The sequence below is a fragment of the Cynocephalus volans genome, chromosome 6, assembly GCF_027409185.1.
Source record: "Cynocephalus volans isolate mCynVol1 chromosome 6, mCynVol1.pri, whole genome shotgun sequence".
NCBI classification, from domain to species: domain Eukaryota; kingdom Metazoa; phylum Chordata; class Mammalia; order Dermoptera; family Cynocephalidae; genus Cynocephalus; species Cynocephalus volans.
Genome location: NC_084465.1, coordinates 146314339 through 146332691, shown reverse-complemented (window position 1 = coordinate 146332691; position 18353 = coordinate 146314339). Strand labels below are relative to the sequence as shown.

Here is an 18353-nt window from a genome sequence, read left to right as displayed (position 1 = left end):
TATAGATTTTGAAATATCTTTTTTCTTAATGTATTTTAAGTATTGAGTATGTCATTATTTTTAGGATCGTACTTGTGAGTAACTGTATATCTTTTTGTCATATGAAATTAATTTAACCAGAGTCTCTACTTCTTTCCAGATTTCTTTTTTCCTAACTCCTTTCCTCCGTCAACTTGTCCTGTTCCTGTTGCTCAGGGGAGAAAAATGAAGTACACTTTTATTACGTGGTTGAATCTGTGAAGGGAAATGTTTAGATAAAACAAATGAGATTTTGCTGTACCTGATATTTAATAACAGATGCTAGTTCACTTATTGATGTTAAGCCACATTTTTGGTTATATATTTACCTATTGGATTCCAAAATGTTCCTACTCAGGGAAATTTGCAGAACTGTATTAGAGTGAATTTTTCTGGGATATAAAGGGAAATTATAGAGTGTATAATTTAAAGCTATGACACGTTCTCCAATATAAAAGCTACTGGCCACATGTGAGTGTTTAAATTTAAATAAACTAAAATTAAATGAAAATGAAAATTTAGTTTCCCAAGTACACTAGCCACAGTTTAAATGCTCAAAAGCCACATGTGGATAGTGGCTAACCATACTGGACAAGCAGCTATAAAACATTTCAGCATCACAGAAAGTTCTATTGGATAACCTTGGGTTGAAGTCTATATATGTTACCTGTTTATTACATTAGAATTTTAAAATCATTTTATATATATATATATAAAATGATATATATCATCCCTGGATATTATAAATACTTATAAAAAGCAGAATTTCCGTCAATATTTTTGGAAACAGTGAACAGCTCAAAATTATTTAGAGCAAATTTTTACTCTTCTACCAACTTAATTTTTTAAATTATGCAGTGAAGTAAAACATATCAATATAGAGTTGGTAGCATTTTGAAATTCTAGGAGAACATTTATAGAAATTCTTGGTATAGTTCAAAGTCCAGGGATGGGCAGGGTAGGGGTGGGCAGTAATATCACTAGGGGGAGGATCTAGAGAAGATGGTGAAAGAAAAACTGTTTTTTTTTTTTGTTTTTTTTTTAAAGATGACCAGTAAGGGGATCTTAACCCTTGACTTGGTGTTGTCAGCACCACGCTCAGCCAGTGAGCGAACTGGCCATCCCTATATGGGATCCGAACCCGGGGCCTTGGCGTTATCAGCACTGCACTCTCCCAAGTGAGCCACGGGCCGGCCCAAAACTGACTGTTTTTAAAAAACACTCAGAAGAAGCAAATTAAGTGGAGAAACAACATGTTTATTTGGGGCATGTAATTTTGGATTACAGTTATAGTATTAATACAAGTTAAACTAGGAAATTTGGGGACATCAGAAAGAAAAGATAAGGGGAAGGGGTGGAGAGGAACCAGCAGTAATGCTACAGTTGTTGAAAACAGTCATTACTATTTGTCATCTATCTTTCCAGACGCCTTTGGGTACCTACAGACAGGTCACCTGCACTCAGCAGTGAATGAATCCTGTGGAGAACACAGATGAGAAATTAGTCTGAGAGGCAGGAAAGTGGTTGATTAAGAGCTCTGACACTGCAACAGGTGGCAGGAGCTTGGAATCCCAGCTCTGCCTCTTACTCTCTGGGACCTTAGCGGGTTGTTTAACTCCTGTGTATCTGTTTATCTGTAGAATGAGCTGATCATCCTATCTCTCTCTTCATGTTCTTGCGAGAGTTAAGGAATTAAAATGCAGTATTAAATTCATTAAAGACTATGTTACTTGTATTACTAACAACTGTTACATAGGTAATGCAGGCACATGGTAAGTGCTTAATAAATCTAAACCTCTCTGTTTATTATCGCAGAGAGGCAAACATTTAAAGAAGCAATTGCCATAAAGTGAAATGAGTTTTATGATAGTTCAGTATTCTCTGATGATATATGTCGAGGTGACCTAATACTTGGAAATTATCTAAATAAAATTAATTTAGCTCTTAGAATGGTTGGCTTTTGTTTTAAATTATACTTTAATAGCTTCTCAAATCAGATCTTTCTCTTTTTATAGCTTATATATTTAAAATTTTACTTATTACACTGATGTGATAAATGTTTAAAGATTCCAAGATGTTAAGTAAAAATCTTACGCTGATCACTCTGGTAATATCATAAGTGTCAGAATTCTTTCCCTGATACTTTACATTATGTACCAGGTTGCCAAAAAGGTAATCGAATCCTCTCTTAGCAACAGCATCTGGCTAATCGAAATAAAATCTATCTTCCAGACTTTTACGAGGGACTTTGGTTAGCTTTGAGTATAATTAAAGAGTGTATTACTAGATACCTATTAAAAAACAGGAAATTGTGAGGTGCAACTGTTTTTCTTATATAGTGGGGGACAGTTTTCTTCAGCTATAAATAAGAAGAGGCTTAAGTGAGTTTTCAAGTATAAAATGTTAAGGGCACCTGTATAAGAGTGGAAATAGAATTAAACTTGAGTGCCAATAGTTATGCGTTAGTCAAAGCATCTTTCATTTCTTAATTTTATACCAAATTTTTTTAAGGAACTCAGTTTGTCTTCTACTGCATTAAAATAGATTCTCTCTTCTGTGTTTCTCAGTTCATGATGATGGGAAATAAAGGACCAAATTTTTTAATGTATTAATTAATAGAATTGTTTCACAACATGAAAAAATAATCTTATGTAAACTAAATATTTATGAGAAATGTCTCTAGTTATAAGAAATCCTTTTGTTTCTTAGAAATTTGAATTTGAGCTTATGGCCATGCCACCCTGAATGTACCTGATCTCATCTGGTCTGGAAATTTGAATTTGGGGGAAAAAAGTTGGCAATTTTGAAAAATATGAGTAATAAGCAAAAGGAACAGTGTGCTTGGTAAGGTGTTCCAGGACTTGGCACCCAGGTGCACAGAGTGCCAGCTCCTTTGCTCTTGGCTTCTGTTCCATACCAGTATGTCAGAATGTGGCTGCCGGTTTGCTTTGCTTTAATCATAATTTATGTTTTTAGCAGGAATATGAAATACAACTGATTCTTAAAGTATCGAAGCAATATATTTTAGAAATTACAGATTTTAGAAAACTAACTTGTTTATTAGGGGGATTAAAAGGTTTAGTTTTTATGTGGGTTCTATTCAATGAAGATTTTTTTTTTCCATTTGGCTCCACTGGACCATAGTAATAGATGAATTAGGCACACATATGTGTCGTCTGTAGGTTTACATAAACATGTAACTTTAGAATGTTCAAGGGATCAAATTCTATTTACAGTTACAAAATATTTAAATATCTGAGATTGTTTGCTAGCAGGTAAACTTATATTCATTTGATTTTCTTCCAGATTCATGAAAAACTTCACTACTACGAGAAGCAGGGCCCTGTACCCATTCTCCATGGCGCGGCAGCCTTGGCCGATGACGTAAGTGTGCCTTTCTGAGCTTGCCGGGACATGTCTGCCACAGACCTGGCAGAGGCAGAATTCATCCTAGTGCAGACAGATGCGTGTGATCCTGTGAGTGGAAGCCAGAAGTTGCGAATGTTTCCAAAAGTCCTGTCACCACTGAGCTTAGGCTGATATTATGTTGATTTTCATTCATTTTCCTGTTCTGAAAATGTTGCATGTAGCTACCCTCTTGTTCTGCCTTGGTAACTGCGTCATAGAAATTTTAGGCTGTAAACTCTATGGAGAGAGAGAAACTGTCAGCTGTTAGTGTTCTGAGAAAAGTCACAGACAAGCGGAATGCTTTGGAGAAAGAAAGACAAATGAGATAGCTATACTGCTGACAGTACTAAAAAATGACAGATACTAGTATAAGAAAGAGGTATATGAAATACATAAAAAGACAGGATTGTTTTAAAAATGGATTATAGAGCATAGTAATGATTTATGGATATTAGACCTTTCCAAATTACCTTCATAAGCAAAAAATAAATTTTAGAAGCAGTTGGCATTGATGGAGTAGTTAATTTCCTGTAGCTATAATTTTATTTTAAACCTGGGGGAGGGCAGCTAACTTGCTGATTGTTACTGTTAACTTTCGGACTCGGATGGATTGAGAGCACACCTGGATAAACTATAAAAAGACGCTAAGCTAGACGAGAAACATGTTTAGTGTGAAGGCTGGTTTTAGTGATATCCGGTAGCTTATCTATTGCTTTTTAATTTTTTCCTTTATTATTATAAAACAAACTATAATTCAGTTTAGTAAAATATCAGAGCCATAATATAATAAGAAATTGACCATCTTCAGAATTTGATATGTTTTGATATATTTTATATTCTGATTTAGAAAATAAAGCATAAATATCCAAGTTGTGAGCTATTTGTTTAGTTGTTACACATTTTCCCTTCTATTTTTATCTGCACAGATTACAAGCATGTTTTAATATATATGTTTAATGAGGGAGCTTACTTTTGCATTGTAAAAACAAAACTTTTGAAATGAAGGTAAGTTAAGTTGTAGATATAGTTCCATAAGTAAGCTGCAGTTGCCACCTGAGAAAGCCTTAAAAACCAGTTTTCAAACATCTACTGTTGAAGGTTTCGGAAACATTTGTTTATAAACCAGTGTAATCGAGGCCCAATCATATTAATAAACCAACAATATTGCTTTTTTAAAAAGTTAAAGGCTACTTTGTAAATATGATAAACCATAGTATTTTATAATTCTTGAGAACAATGTATTTGCCTTCTGCGTCTTTTTGACAAGTTAAAAATTCTGTCAAAATGTTACCTTGAAAAAGTAAAAGCAATTTTTGAAATGGAATGAATGAATCTATCAATTTTTTCTGATTTTATTTTTTTGTGTATAATTTATATTATGCCCTTCTTTTAGAGAAAAGTCCTTTTCCAGAGAAAAGAGTAATTATTTTTAGCTTGGTAGAAATAGTAGGGACAAATGGAAATTTCACGCAACGTTTCAAGAAGGGTTTTTATATAAAATGCATTTATATATTTTGAATTATATGCTGCATATTTCATAATACTCATATTTTTTCCTATTTAAGTCTTGCTTTTCTTCTTATGAAAATTACATGAGCCTTGCTATAGTGTAAAATAGAATAGAAAGTTTCTCCATCTCTTAATGGAGAACACGAGGCAAGTTTTAAGTGACAACCCTTTCTTTAGGTAGAACCAACAAATGGAAATTCCTTATCGTTACAGTAGAGTACTGTCAGCATATTTGGTACTGGAGTAGCTGTCAAGCTATTATTGGTCATTTTATGATTAACTTGGTTTATATTTAACAGACTTCTTAGTCTGTGTAGGTAAACATAGCAAAAGTTTCAGACCATTTGCTCTATTAGGGGCATTCTAGTTCTTTTTACCCCACCTCTAAACAGCACAGCTACTGTGGGTTTTTGGAAACCCCGTGGATTTCACCACCTCATTCAGAAGCTCTTTTTTTTTTGTACAGAGTCAAAGCTTGATCCAGTCCTTTTTACAAGTGGTCCTTTGTCTGTGTGTGAGGCCATTCACGTAGATGAAGTGCTGGGTTTTGCCCTCTTTGCAATAAATCAGAAGGTGATCTGGCTGATATGATTACTTGAGTTGAACTCAGCCGAGAGCCTGGGCTTGGATCTGGACTACGAATGGCCTAAAAAGAAGAGCAGTGATTGATGGTCTGTTTTCTTTTACGCTGACTTCTCCTTAAACACTGGAAAGTAGTAGCCTTGAGCGAGACGGATTCTCAGTTGTCACACAACCGAACCTCACTCACAGTGCTCTTACTAAATGTTCTTTATGTCGATGTAATCTCCCTGCAGCTGGCCGAAGAGCTTCAGAACAAGCCATTGAACAGTGAGATCAGAGAGCTGTTGAAACTACTGTCAAAACCCAATGTGAAGGTGAGGACATGTTGCACCTGTAATAAATACCTTCAAAAAGGGCCACTTTCTGAGGGTTCAGATGAATTTTATTTCGAGCATCAATTTTCAAGTAAATGTTTTGAAATAGTACACAGTATTTTAATGGACTAAACACTATTCAGGAAAAAGAGTTGATTATAATGATTATAATGTTGCAACAAACTACAAAACACTTTAATTGGGATTTTCAGAATTTAAGTTGGTAACTACAGTGTAGTTTCAAGGTCCTTTTCTTTTTTTCTTTTTTAAAAATTTTATTAATATTATTTTTTTTACGTTCTACAATGTTGTAGAGCAGTCGGGAGGGAGAGAGAGAAGGGAAAGGGGAAGGAAATGGGATGGAAGAAAGAGGAGGGAGGATGGGTGGGATCAAGGCCTTTGGCACCCCCCACATTCCCACAGGGGAGACCAGGGGGCTTCCAGCGGTGGCTTGGTCATTGCTGGGCTGGGTGCAGATGTCAATGGGGTGGGACAGTAGCCCTCGCCCCCACCACGCCAGCTCAGGCACCCAGGGCCCTTCTTGCTGAGGCTCGCTGGTCGTCACTGGGCTGGTTAAGCATGGGGGGGTGGCGTGGCTGAGACCCTTGGCCCCCCACTGCCCTGGCTCGGGAGAGCCTGGGGCGCCTCCAACGTCATTTTCTTTTTAGATGAAGTTAAGAGTACGGAATACAGAAACTACTAGTGCTTTTGTCTGAGTCTGTTTTATTTGGTCAGTTAATGGTATTCTAACATCTATTTTTCTGTAGAATCATTTCAGTATTTCTCTCCCTCCTTCCCCTACCTCCTCCCCATCCCCATCCCTCTACCAATTCATGCTTCAAAATATTCCATTTTACAGAGCAGAGCAGTTTTCCATTGTAACTTACCAGTAAAATATTGGTAGACAGACTTCAATTCTCCCCTGCCCCTTTCCTCTCAAGTCTATCACTTATTTTTTCTCCAAATGTGATTAGTCTGCAGAAGACATTTAAAATTTCTCCTGCTGTTATTCTAAGGTCATTTGTGCACTAAATCCTATAATGTATACATTTTGGACTTGACACTACTGCAGTTGGGTGTAAAAGTATTGTTCTATGAGTCAAAATTACACATGGATTATATAATTCTGTAATTAAAATGATCACTTATGTTGTGATGATTACTGGTAAGCATATGTAGTATGTTGGAAGAAAATTTCTGCCTAGATGCAAAAACTGATTTCTACCTTCTTTGAGAAACACTTTTTGGAACCATGCTGTATTTGGTCTTAAATTTACATTCAAAACAGGAATTATTAAATAAAAGATGAAATAACAAAAACATTCATGGACAATAATATCTAATTTTTATAAGTAAATATAAGTCCGTGAATATATTGCTGCAAAGAGTAAATGGACTATGATTAATAATATAAGGGGAATTGATTCATAGTGTTTCAGGAGGTTAATTAAATTTTAGTTCTAAAAAAACAAGGATTAGGTTAGAGCAGAAAAGTTGCTTGATATTAAAGATAAAGTGTGTGAAAAAGTAAAAAGGAGATTCTTAACCAGAGAATGCTCTGAAGATTTCTTCATTTGCTCTTAGACTCCACACGAGAAGTTAATATCGACCAGAGCAGAGTGAGGGTAGCTATGAGAAGCTTGTTAAATTCCCTTTTGAGATTATTATCTTTGTTCAAGAGTATTCTAAATTAAAGGGGAATGTTTCAGACAAAAAAAGTGATTTGGGTATTCTATTCAAGAGTGTTTGAAATGGAACAGCTAATAACAAAGAGATTATTCTAGATGGAAACTGGTATTTGGCTCAAGAGGAAGGTATGACTGGATGGTAGGACGAAGATCCATTTGAAAAAATTTTGTAATAATTGAATAGTTAAATTTTATTGTGTGGGAAATTTTTTAGATGGATAATTTTGTTTATTTTTCATATTTACATAATAGCAATGTGACTAAAAAATAGAAGTCAGCATGAAAATGTATATTCAAGAAATATGTGTATAAAGTAGATAAGATTCCAGACGTGATATTACACTTGGGAATGCCGTTTTTAGTTTGCCAGTCTTGGAAAGAAAGTATCTTTCTTGTCATTTTGACCTAACATTTAACATTGCTTCCCTCTAAGTCGTATATATTAACTATCATCATCACTTTCAATTTCACTTCTATAGATAATTAAGAAGCTCAGCCCCCCAAAAAATTTTAGATTATTTCAGAATATAATTAGTTAATCCTTTCTGTCCTGGCAATAAATTAAGATATTTGCTTTTTTATTCTCTTACCACAGAAACATGGTATAGTTGGAAATATAACATCTACACATGGGTTGTTAGTTGAACTGAGAGTTAAAATATGAAAAATACAATTCTGGTGTATTAATTTAAATATTGTCTTTAATGTTTAGTGGATAAGGGAAATTATTTACTTTTTAAGGATTGATATTCCATTTTAAATATTTAATTCACAGTATTGAAAAGAAAACTGAGATGTACCTCCAAAGTAATATGACTTTTTTTTAACATACATGTACACACACACATGTACATATATACATATACACAACCATACATGCAGCCACTATGGGGAGGTATTACACATATTCCACAGATCTGCCAACTCTCTTTGAAAAGTTTTATAACTTTCTTTGGTAATTTGTAAATGTCACTAGAGACAGGTCTTCATTCATTCCTAGATATTTGTTCAATGTCTACTGTATACCAGGCTCTGTGGATATAACTTGTAGAAGATACATGTAGATTAATGAGGGTGCTAGAAATATTGTGTAAAAAGGGGGAACATGTGTAAATGAAGTGGAACACATAGGAATGGTGCTAAATCCAAATTTGGGGGGTTAAGGAGAATTTTAGAGAGGAAGTGGCATACATATTGAGACCTGAGGGTTGAGTTTGAGTTAGCCATAGGGGGCAGAGGAGTGGGAGATGGGTCAGGGGTGGGTGTGAAAAATAAATGTTTTAGGTAAAGTCCCATAAAGAAAAAACTTGTTAAATTCAAGAATGCAAAATGAACTCAGTATGGCTGAACAGTAGCTTATGAAAGAGAAAGGGGCAAGAGTTTGGAGCTGGACAGTTGAGCCTTTTGGCCGTAGTTCCAGCATTATTATTAATAGCCGTTATTTTACTTTCCATTGTTTCCCTATTTAGATGATAAATCATGCAGCCACTCTAATTGTGAGATTATTAAAAAGTTTGGATTTCATCCAAACTGGAAAGCCAGTGAAAGGATTTATACAGGGAAGTGACACAGGCACTCCACATGTAATATATAGAGTAGTTTTTTGAGGTAAAGGGGAGTGTAGGGTGCGTGTGATGGAATACTCAACAGACGAAGGCCAGTTGGGAGCCCGAGGAAGTAATTCAGGTAGAACATGATTGTGGCTCTGATGGAGGAATTGGGGGATGGGTGGTTTTGAGAGATAGCTTCAGTGCATGCTGTTGGGATAACTGGTTTGTCATTTGGGGAAAAATTTTTAAAAATCCTTGCTAGAATGAATTCCAAATAGACTAAGCATTTATATGTAAAAAAAAAAAAAAAAAAATTGAATTATAAAAATATTAGAAGAAAATTTGACAGTTATGTGATCACAGGACAGAGAAGTATTCACAACCTCAGAGACAGACAGAAACACACACACATATAAAGGAAAAGTTAAAAAAATCCATAAATGGGGCCGAGCCCATGGTGCACTCGGAAGAGTGCGGCGCTGGGAGCGTCGGGTTCGGATCCTATATAGGAATGGCCAGTGCACTCACTGGCTGAGTGCCGGTCACGAAAAAGACAAAAAAAAAAAAAAAAAAAAAAAAAAATCCATAAATGAGGTTAGAAGAAATTATTTATTTATATAAATTATTTGTGATATTTTTCTTTAATGAGATGTGATAGTTTATTATTTTCACTTTAATTTTACCTTTTACAAAGAGACTTGAATAGGGACTTGTAAATCAACAGAAATATTATTTTATGATAATACATAATTGTATTTTTTCAGTCAAACTACAGAGAAAGCAGAAGCCCCTATATTCCTTGCTTTCTCAGTGAGGATGAGTATCTTTTTATGTGCTTAATGACATTATCTCTTCTGTGATTTGTGTGTTCATATACCTTTAGGGATAAGTGCTCTTGGCTGGCTGCATTACCTCTCAATCCTTTCTGTATATATAAATGTTAAATATACATTTTTCCTGGTATATTCTATGGCATTGTAGGATGCAGTCTTTGCTGTGGTTTTTTTGTTTGTTTTTTAACATTTTGGTATTTTGTAGACTTCTTTTTGGGTCATCATAATTATCTATTTAACTTATTTTTTGGAGGTGGACCTTTCTGTTGTTTCTGCTTTTCTGCTGCTTAAACAACACTATGGTATGCATCGTTTGTAAATTTCTAGATTTTTATGGAATTTTGAATCAATATATGTTTTTATTGGGTTAATAAATTACTGTGTCATACATAATGTTTGAACATTTTAAATTTTCGATGATAGTTATTACCAGCTTGCTTTTTTCTTTTCTTTTTTGGGGGAGAGCATGAAATGTGTTTTATTTATTTTTTTATAGTGTTTTTTTTTATTGGTTATGAATATTCATGAGATACAAAGCTGATTGTCACCACTTGTGCTCAAGATGTGATGGCCAGATCCATACTGACAGCATGCCCTATACTACAAATTGCGACTATTACCCGTGTCCCCCACACAATTATCCCTGACCTCCCTCCCAATCCTCCTTTCTCCCACTCCACTTTGTATCCCTAGGTGTGCTGTCTCCCTCTGCAAGTCCAACACACCACTGTGGTCTTTCTTTCCTTCCTTCGTTCTCTCTTAGCTCCCACTTATGAGTGAGTACATGCAGGATTTATCCCTCTCTGCTTTGCTTATTTCACTCAACATAAGTTTCTCCAAGCTCATCCATGTTGTTGCAAATGGGAGAATTTCATTCTTTTTTATGGCAGAGTAGTATTCCATGGTGTGTGTATATATATTTTTTCCTCATCCAGTCCTCCATCGATAGACACTTAGGTTGGTTCCATATCTTGGCTATTGTTAACAGAGCTTCAATGAACATGAGAGTGCAGGTATCCCTTTGACATGATGATCTCCATTCCATTGGATATATACCCAGAAGTGGGATTGCTGGACCATATGGAAGATCAATCTGTAGTTATTTGAGAAGCCCCCATACTGTTTTCCGTAGTGGTTGTACTGAAAAAGTTTCTCTCAACGTACAGTACCTGCAATAGTGCATGAGTTGTTTCTCTGTACAGTCACAATTAATATGAAATTAATTGCATATGCTCTGTTCAATAAATGGTTTTTTTCAGTTTGTTAGTTAATCACCACTAGAATATAAGCTACCTGAGAGCAAGGGTAAAATAATTCCAAGCATATAGCTAGCTTTCAGTAAGTACTTTATGACTGAATAGTGATCAATGAAAATTTTGTGCTTTTCTTAATGAATTATAAGAGTGATATAAGGATTTCAAACCATTATTATATATTTCTCCTCAGTTATTTTTCTTTAAATCTTACTTGCATTTTCCAAGACCATACAGAAATACGTACTTTCTGTAGGAAAATTTAGCATTCTTTTCCTTTATGACTTCTGGCATTGAATTAGCTTAGAAAGGACTGCCTGTTCCTTATTACCTATGTAACTTTATGAAAACTGTCTTTCATATTTTCTTTTGGCTTTTTAGAAAGATTAATTTTTTAAATTTTGAAATTATTAGTCTACATGAAAATTTGGTGCTTCTAATTTTGATTTTCTTAGAGTTTGAAATCATTATTATATAACTGAATCTGTTTTGAACTCTTGCTCTGATTGCTATTAATCTAGTTATCTGATTGTTTTAGTTGCTATGACTTTATAGTATGCCCACTAATGCCAAACTCCTGTCATTATTCTTGCAAATTTATTCTGTTGTTGTCCAAGAACATGGAAATTTATTCATTTAGTTAGGGCTAACATTGTTCTTTATATCGATCTTGACTATCTCCTGCTAAATTTATTCCCAGGCCTTGTGTGTCTATGTGTCATGTGTGCGCAGACACACACATACGCATGTATGTATAAGTTGATTTTTTTGCCATGTCTACTATCAATTTGTGTATTTTCTAATAAGCATATTGTACAGTAAAGATGTTGTGTATTTTTCTTATACCACCTTACCAGATTATATCATTTCTTTTAATTTCCAAGTGATTCTCCTTTTTTGGCCATGCATAAAGTCATGTTATTTTCAAGAGCATTTTATCTTTTCATTTTTATTATTTGTAATAAAAGTATCCCCTCCCCCCACCATCTTATTGCCTTGGTATGACCTACAGGAAAAAATGTTCAAAATATGTGATAATAAAGGATATGCTTTTGTTTTTCTGTATTGCAATGGGAATACTTCTGTGTTTCTCTATTAAGTATGATATTTGCTGTTGGTTTCTGATATAATACTCTATAAAGTTTTGTTCTCATTTAACTCAGGAATATGTTAAATTTTGTCAAATGCCTTTCTGGTATTAAGGTGATCATACAATAGTCTATACTTGTTAGCACAACTAATGTGCATAGATTTATATTGGTAAAATATTTGAATTGTTGAAATTAAGCCTTCTTTTTAATATGCTGTATGTATGATTTTTCTAATTACTTAGCTTTTTTGTTTGTTTGTATGTTTGTTTTTGTTTTTTTAAAATCCATCCTGAGACTAAAGTTTTATACTTTCTGGCTAGGTTGTGCATTTGGGTTGTGATACCTTTGAAAAAAAAAATTGAAAACCTTTTCATGTTTTTCTGTGTTCTGGGATGCTATAAATACATAGAAAACTAATATAACCCTTCTATGTAGCCATCTGGCCCTAATGCCATTTCTGAGGAAATTTTTTGGACAGTTTTTAAAATTTCTTTGTAGTTATTGACTTACTCCAGTTTTCAACCTCTTCTAGAATTATTTCATTATTTATTTTTTCCTAGAAAGCAATATTTTATTAAGATTTTCAAGGATATTGAAGTTGGTATGCATTTTTTCCCTTATTTGATTCATATCAAAAGTTCTGTCCTATTTCTCAATGCTTCTAATGTACGTATTTTCTTTCCTCTTTATTTTCTTGCTATTGCATACCAAAAATTGTCTATTTACCTGATTTCTCAGAAGCACTGGCTCTTCATTTTATTTATCAATTTTATTTTTCTAGTATTTTCCTTTTGTCTTTTTTTGATTTTTGTTGGTTTATGTTTCCCCTTAGCTTCTTCAGTGGAATACCTGGCCTATTTATTTCACACTCGTCTAATTACAAAAATGCTTAAAGTGATGTGACTTTCTTTTCAATTTGGTCTACTTCCATGGATGTTTATGTCATATTGGCATTGACAGTAATTTCTTGATAGTCTATAAAGAATTTTGTTAAGTTTATTATCCTGACTTACTGGAATTTCCTGCATGGTTTGGGTTTGGTTTTTTTTTTTTTTTTTTTTTTTTTAAATTTTTTTAAAATTTTATTTTGTCGATATACATTGTGGCTGATTATTGCTCCCCATCACCGAAACCTCCCTCCCTTCTCCCTCCCCCCCTCCCCCCTAACAATGTCCTTTCTGTTTGCTTGTCGTATCAACTTCAAATAATTGTAGTTGTTATATCTTCTCCCCCCCCCCCGGTTTGTGTGTGTGTGTGTGTGTGTGTGTGTGAATTTATATATTAATTTTTAGCTCCCACCAATAAGTGAGAACATGTGGTATTTCTCTTTCTGTGCCTGACTTGTTTCACTTAATATAATTCTCTCAAGGTCCATCCATGTTGTTGCAAATGGCAGTATTTCATTCGTTTTTATAGCTGAGTAGTATTCCATTGTGTAGATGTACCACATTTTCCATATCCACTCATCCGATGATAGGCATTTGGGCTGGTTCCAACTCTTGGCTATTGTAAAGAGTGCTGTGATAAACATTGGGAAACAGGTATACCTTCGACTTGATGATTTCCATTCCTCTGGGTATATTCCCAACAGTGGGATAGCTGGGTCGTATGGTAGATCTATCTGCAATTGTTTGAGGAGCCTCCATACCATTTTCCATAGAGGCTGCACCATTTTGCAGTCCCACCAACAATGTATGAGAGTTCCTTTTTCTCCGCAGCCTCGCCAGCATTTATCGTTCATAGTCTTTTGGATTTTAGCCATCCTAACTGGGGTTAGATGGTATCTCAATGTGGTTTTGATTTGCATTTCCCGGATGCTGAGTGATGTTGAGCACTTTTTCATATGTCTGTTAGCCATTTGTATATCTTCCTTAGAGAAATGCTTACTTAGCTCTTTTGCCCATTTTTTAATTGGGTTGCTTGTTTTCTTCTTGTACAGTTGTTTGAGTTCCTTATATATTCTGGATATTAATCCTTTGTCAGATATATATTTTGCAAATATTTTCTCCCATTCTGTTGGTTGTCTTTTAACTCTTTTAATTGTTTCTTTTGCTGTGCAGAAGCTTTTTAGTTTGATATAATCCCATTTGTTTATTTTTCCTTTGGTTGCCCGTGCTTTTGGGGTCATATTCATGAAGTCTGTGCCCAGTCCTATTTCCTGAAGTGTTTCTCCTATGTTTTCTTTAAGAAGTTTTATTGGGTTTGGTTTTTGAAATTTGTGGGTGTTATTTCTAGTTAGATCCATATTCATCATGGTATAGAATCTGTTAACTTTCTTTTATGCAAAATTGGTTTAAAATGTTTTCGTTTGATCAATTTTTGTAAATATACCATAGCAAGATGAAAAGAATACTTTCTTATTTATATGTGGTCTTCTGCAAGTTTATATACAAAGTGACTAATGCAGAAAAATTATTATAATTAATTATAATAGCTAATAATATTAATAATATTGTTTACTGTGGAGTAGACTTTTTGCCAAGCACTTTCATGTATTACCTCTTTAATCATTATGAAATCCTATTAATTACTAATATTAACTCTGTTTTAAAGATTAAGAAAACTAAAGCTCAAAAACTAGCTGGACATTTAGCAAGTTTTTGTGTGTGTGTTTCAGGGTTTTTCTGTGTTCTGTACCTAACAAAGAATGCAAGGGTGCCTTTCTTATTGACACACAGAATGGTCTTTTTTCTCTTTCTCTCTTTCTCTTTCTCTGTCTCTCTCTCTCGCACACAGCACTGTGCTTGTGATGTAAGGGGCTCTCAGTAAATTGAATTCAATGTAAATTATGAAATGTTGGGAATTTTTATTTTATTATAGGCTTTTATACTTATATAAAATAATTCTGTACATTCATAGGACCTTTAAGCTTTTCTTTCGTGTTTTTTAATTCATTGTAGTGATCCTGTTCATTTCACTCTTTAGGAATCTCTTGCTTCAGATGAAAACCAGCACTTTTCCTGTATAACCTGTTGCCCTCAAGTATTCAGTAGTTAGAAAAAGACTTGTCATTCTTTAACAGATTTGTCATCTGAGAACTGTCAAAGATTTAAAGGTTATACCCAATGTGAGTTGATCATTCAGTTGCCATATAAAAAAAATATTATTAGTCAATAATGCCTACAAAATTCAGTCTTAGTGTTGAAGCTTTAAAGTCCAGGAAAAATAGTGAAGTATAAAAGAAACAGCAGATGGTGAGAAAAGGGAAAAGGTGGTGAGTAGCCAAAGGCCTAAATAGATATAATAGAATGAATTCTTCCTGCAGCGATGAAATAGGCAAGAACAATAATGTTGGTAGCATTTAGGGACATTGATGGAGGGATGTTGGTCTGTACAGAGACTTTGCTTCTAGAGGAAGCAAACACAGTCTTTAATAAATAAGAACTGCTCCTAAGCATCAACTTGCCACATTAAAGGTAAATTAACCTGTATGAGTCATCATTCAGGAGCCTCACTTTTGATTAAACAGTGCAGTAACATCATTTCTAGAACATGGTATTATAATTTAGGCAGTCAGGGAAATTTGGTAGATTTTTTAAAAGGCAATAAAATAAGAAGATTGGTTGTAATTTTTCAGCCTTCCAAAATATTCACGTAGCAAAAATTCCTCATTGCCTGAGCATGTGGGATGGATGAGGCTTTATTAAAGCATGCTGAAGGAAAAAGTAAAGCTTCCTTCTGGAGGGATAAATCAAAGTTACTTATCCTTATGAGCTGGACATGTAATTCTGTGGACCTGACAGATCCTTAGAACATAGAGTTGACTCCAGGGGGTCCAAGGCAGTGAGCGCTGTGAGCCTGATGAGTTTCAAGGCCTCATGTTCAATTTCCTGCAGATTCTTCTGAGCAACAGGTAAACCAATCAGTTGTGATTGGTCATTATGACATATGGAAACACAGTTTTCATTTAAGTATGCCTTTGAAAGGGAAATCTATGTATTGAAGAATAAAATCACCACAGTTAAAACAGGAAAATAGAGTACTAAATTACTTTTAGTTGTCTAAAATAAAAAATGTTGCTAACCAACAGTAGTTCTAAAGCAGAGTTATTAAAATGATGAGCTTGATATCTATAAAATTATTTTAGAACCCTGATATGAAAATGAGCTCAAAGCTAAGGAGAAAAAATATATATTGCTGTTCTTCTTAATATTGCCTATCAACTATAATAATTGCTTTATTTAAAAATATTTTCATTAGCTATCTCTGTTGTTCTTACTGTGTGCAAGATGATTGCCATAGATACCAGATAGTGGACATTTCTGGTGTTCATTCCTCTGTATGGATCTATATTCCCGTCTACTGTCAATTTCTTCCTATCCGAAAGACTTCGTGTAAAATTTCTTATTTTGCAGGTCTGCTGGTGATAAATTTTTCTGATGAGAAGTGCGCTGTCAATTTTTTTAATCTTCATTCTTTTATATATAACGTACTTTATTTCCTTGGGATGATTTTAAGATTTTTCTCGCTGGTTTTAAGCAATTTGATACTATTTCCTGATTCTTGTTCTTGGGTACAGTGAGCTTTTTGAACATGTAGGTTTATATTTTTTCATCAAATTTGGAATATTTTTTGCCATATTTCTTCAAATATTTAATCTCATTCGGTGTCCTTTTTTTATTATTATTTTGTTCGTTGTGTGTTTTAACTCCAGAAGTTTGATTTGAGTCTTTTTCATATATATCATATCTAATGTTTAGTCTTTCCTCTAGCTTTTTTGAGGATTTGGAATATAGTTATAATAATAACTTTTAAGTTTCTTGTTTACTATCTATCTGCGTAATTTCAGGGTTTGGTTCTATTACTTTTCTCTTTTTTTAATGAGTAGTATTTTCTCCTTTCTTTATATGCCTGGTAATTTTTGATTGACTGCCAGTCATTGTGAGTGTTACCTTATTTGATGCTGGGTATTTTTGTGTTTCTATAGATAATATTCTTGAACCTTTTTCTGTTACATAGTTACTTGGAAACATTTTAATCCTTCAGAGGCTTTCTTTTAAACTTTTTTAGGTGCAACCATAGCAGTATTTAATCTTGAGCTTTTCTCACTATTAAGTAAGTACCATCCGGTAACTCTCCTCAATGCCTTGTGTGTTATGAGATTTTTCCCTTGTGCATGATGAGAACAGAACTATTCCTGCCCTGTGTGAGCTTCAGAGATGGTTTTCTGTAATTCAAGGTTTTTCATCCTTGGAGCTGTTGACATTTTGGGGCTAGATAATTGGTTTTAGGGGTGGGGGGAGGCAGGGACTGTTCTGTATGCTATCAGATGTTTAGGAACATCCCTGGCCTCTTTGCACTAAATGGCAGTAGCATCCCCCAAATTGTGAGAACCAAAAATGTCTCCAGACATTGCCAAATGTTTCCTGGGGAGTAAAATCACTCTCAGTGAGAATGACTGCTGTAGCCCTTTCTGGTACTTTCTCATATGCATGCATGACTGAGGACCTAGCTCAGGACTCAGGGGTGACCTCCTGCAGATCTTCAGAGTTCTGTTTCTGTGCAGCTCTCTCCTTTCCCATGGTCTTCCCTGAGAATTTTAACCCCTTGACCTCACTGGATTTCCAGCTCTGTTTTCTCAACTCGGGGAGACCACTGGCTTTCTGCCTGGGTTCCTACTCCCCCATCACAGCCTGGAATCTCTCTCTAAGCTGTGAGCTGGGGCAAGCTTAAGGCACACATCATTTGTTTTCTGTCTCTCTGTGATCCCTGTCCTTCATTGCCTCATGTCCAGTGTCTTTGAAAAACTGTCACTTCATGATCTCTTCTTTTTTTCCCAGTTTTTTTAGGTGGATCCATTAATTTCATCTTGGTTCTCATTCTCATTCTTGAAAGATACTTTTGCTGGGTATGCAAGTCTGGGCTGACTTTTGTATTTTAACTATCTTCTAGTTTCCGTTGCTGCTGTTTATCAGTCATCTGTCAATCAATTTTTTCTCTTTTTTTCGCCTGGGTCTTTTTCTCTCCAGATAGTCTTAAGATTTTCTCTTTGCCTTTGGCATTACACAGTTTCACTATGATATATCTAAGCATGGATTTTCTTTTCTCCTTCTTCCTAAAGCATATGTTGGGCTTTCTGAATCTTCAGTCTCTGTCTCTCATCAGTT

The 18353-nt window shown here is 34.6% G+C and overlaps 1 protein-coding gene across 2 annotated transcripts in view; it reads left to right on the top strand.

Annotated features, from left to right (window-relative positions):
• The window catches only part of MPP7 (MAGUK p55 scaffold protein 7), a 226494-nt gene that overhangs the window by 132119 nt on the left and 76022 nt on the right, over window positions 1-18353 (top strand). For both annotated transcript variants that reach the window (XR_010023832.1, XM_063099009.1), the window contains exons 4-5: window positions 3325-3402; window positions 5751-5831. Coding sequence is in view for 1 of the 2 variants with exons in the window: in XM_063099009.1 (XP_062955079.1) it covers window positions 3325-3402; window positions 5751-5831 (159 nt within the window). In the remaining variant the exon portion in view is untranslated. The remainder of the gene's footprint in view (window positions 1-3324; window positions 3403-5750; window positions 5832-18353) is intronic.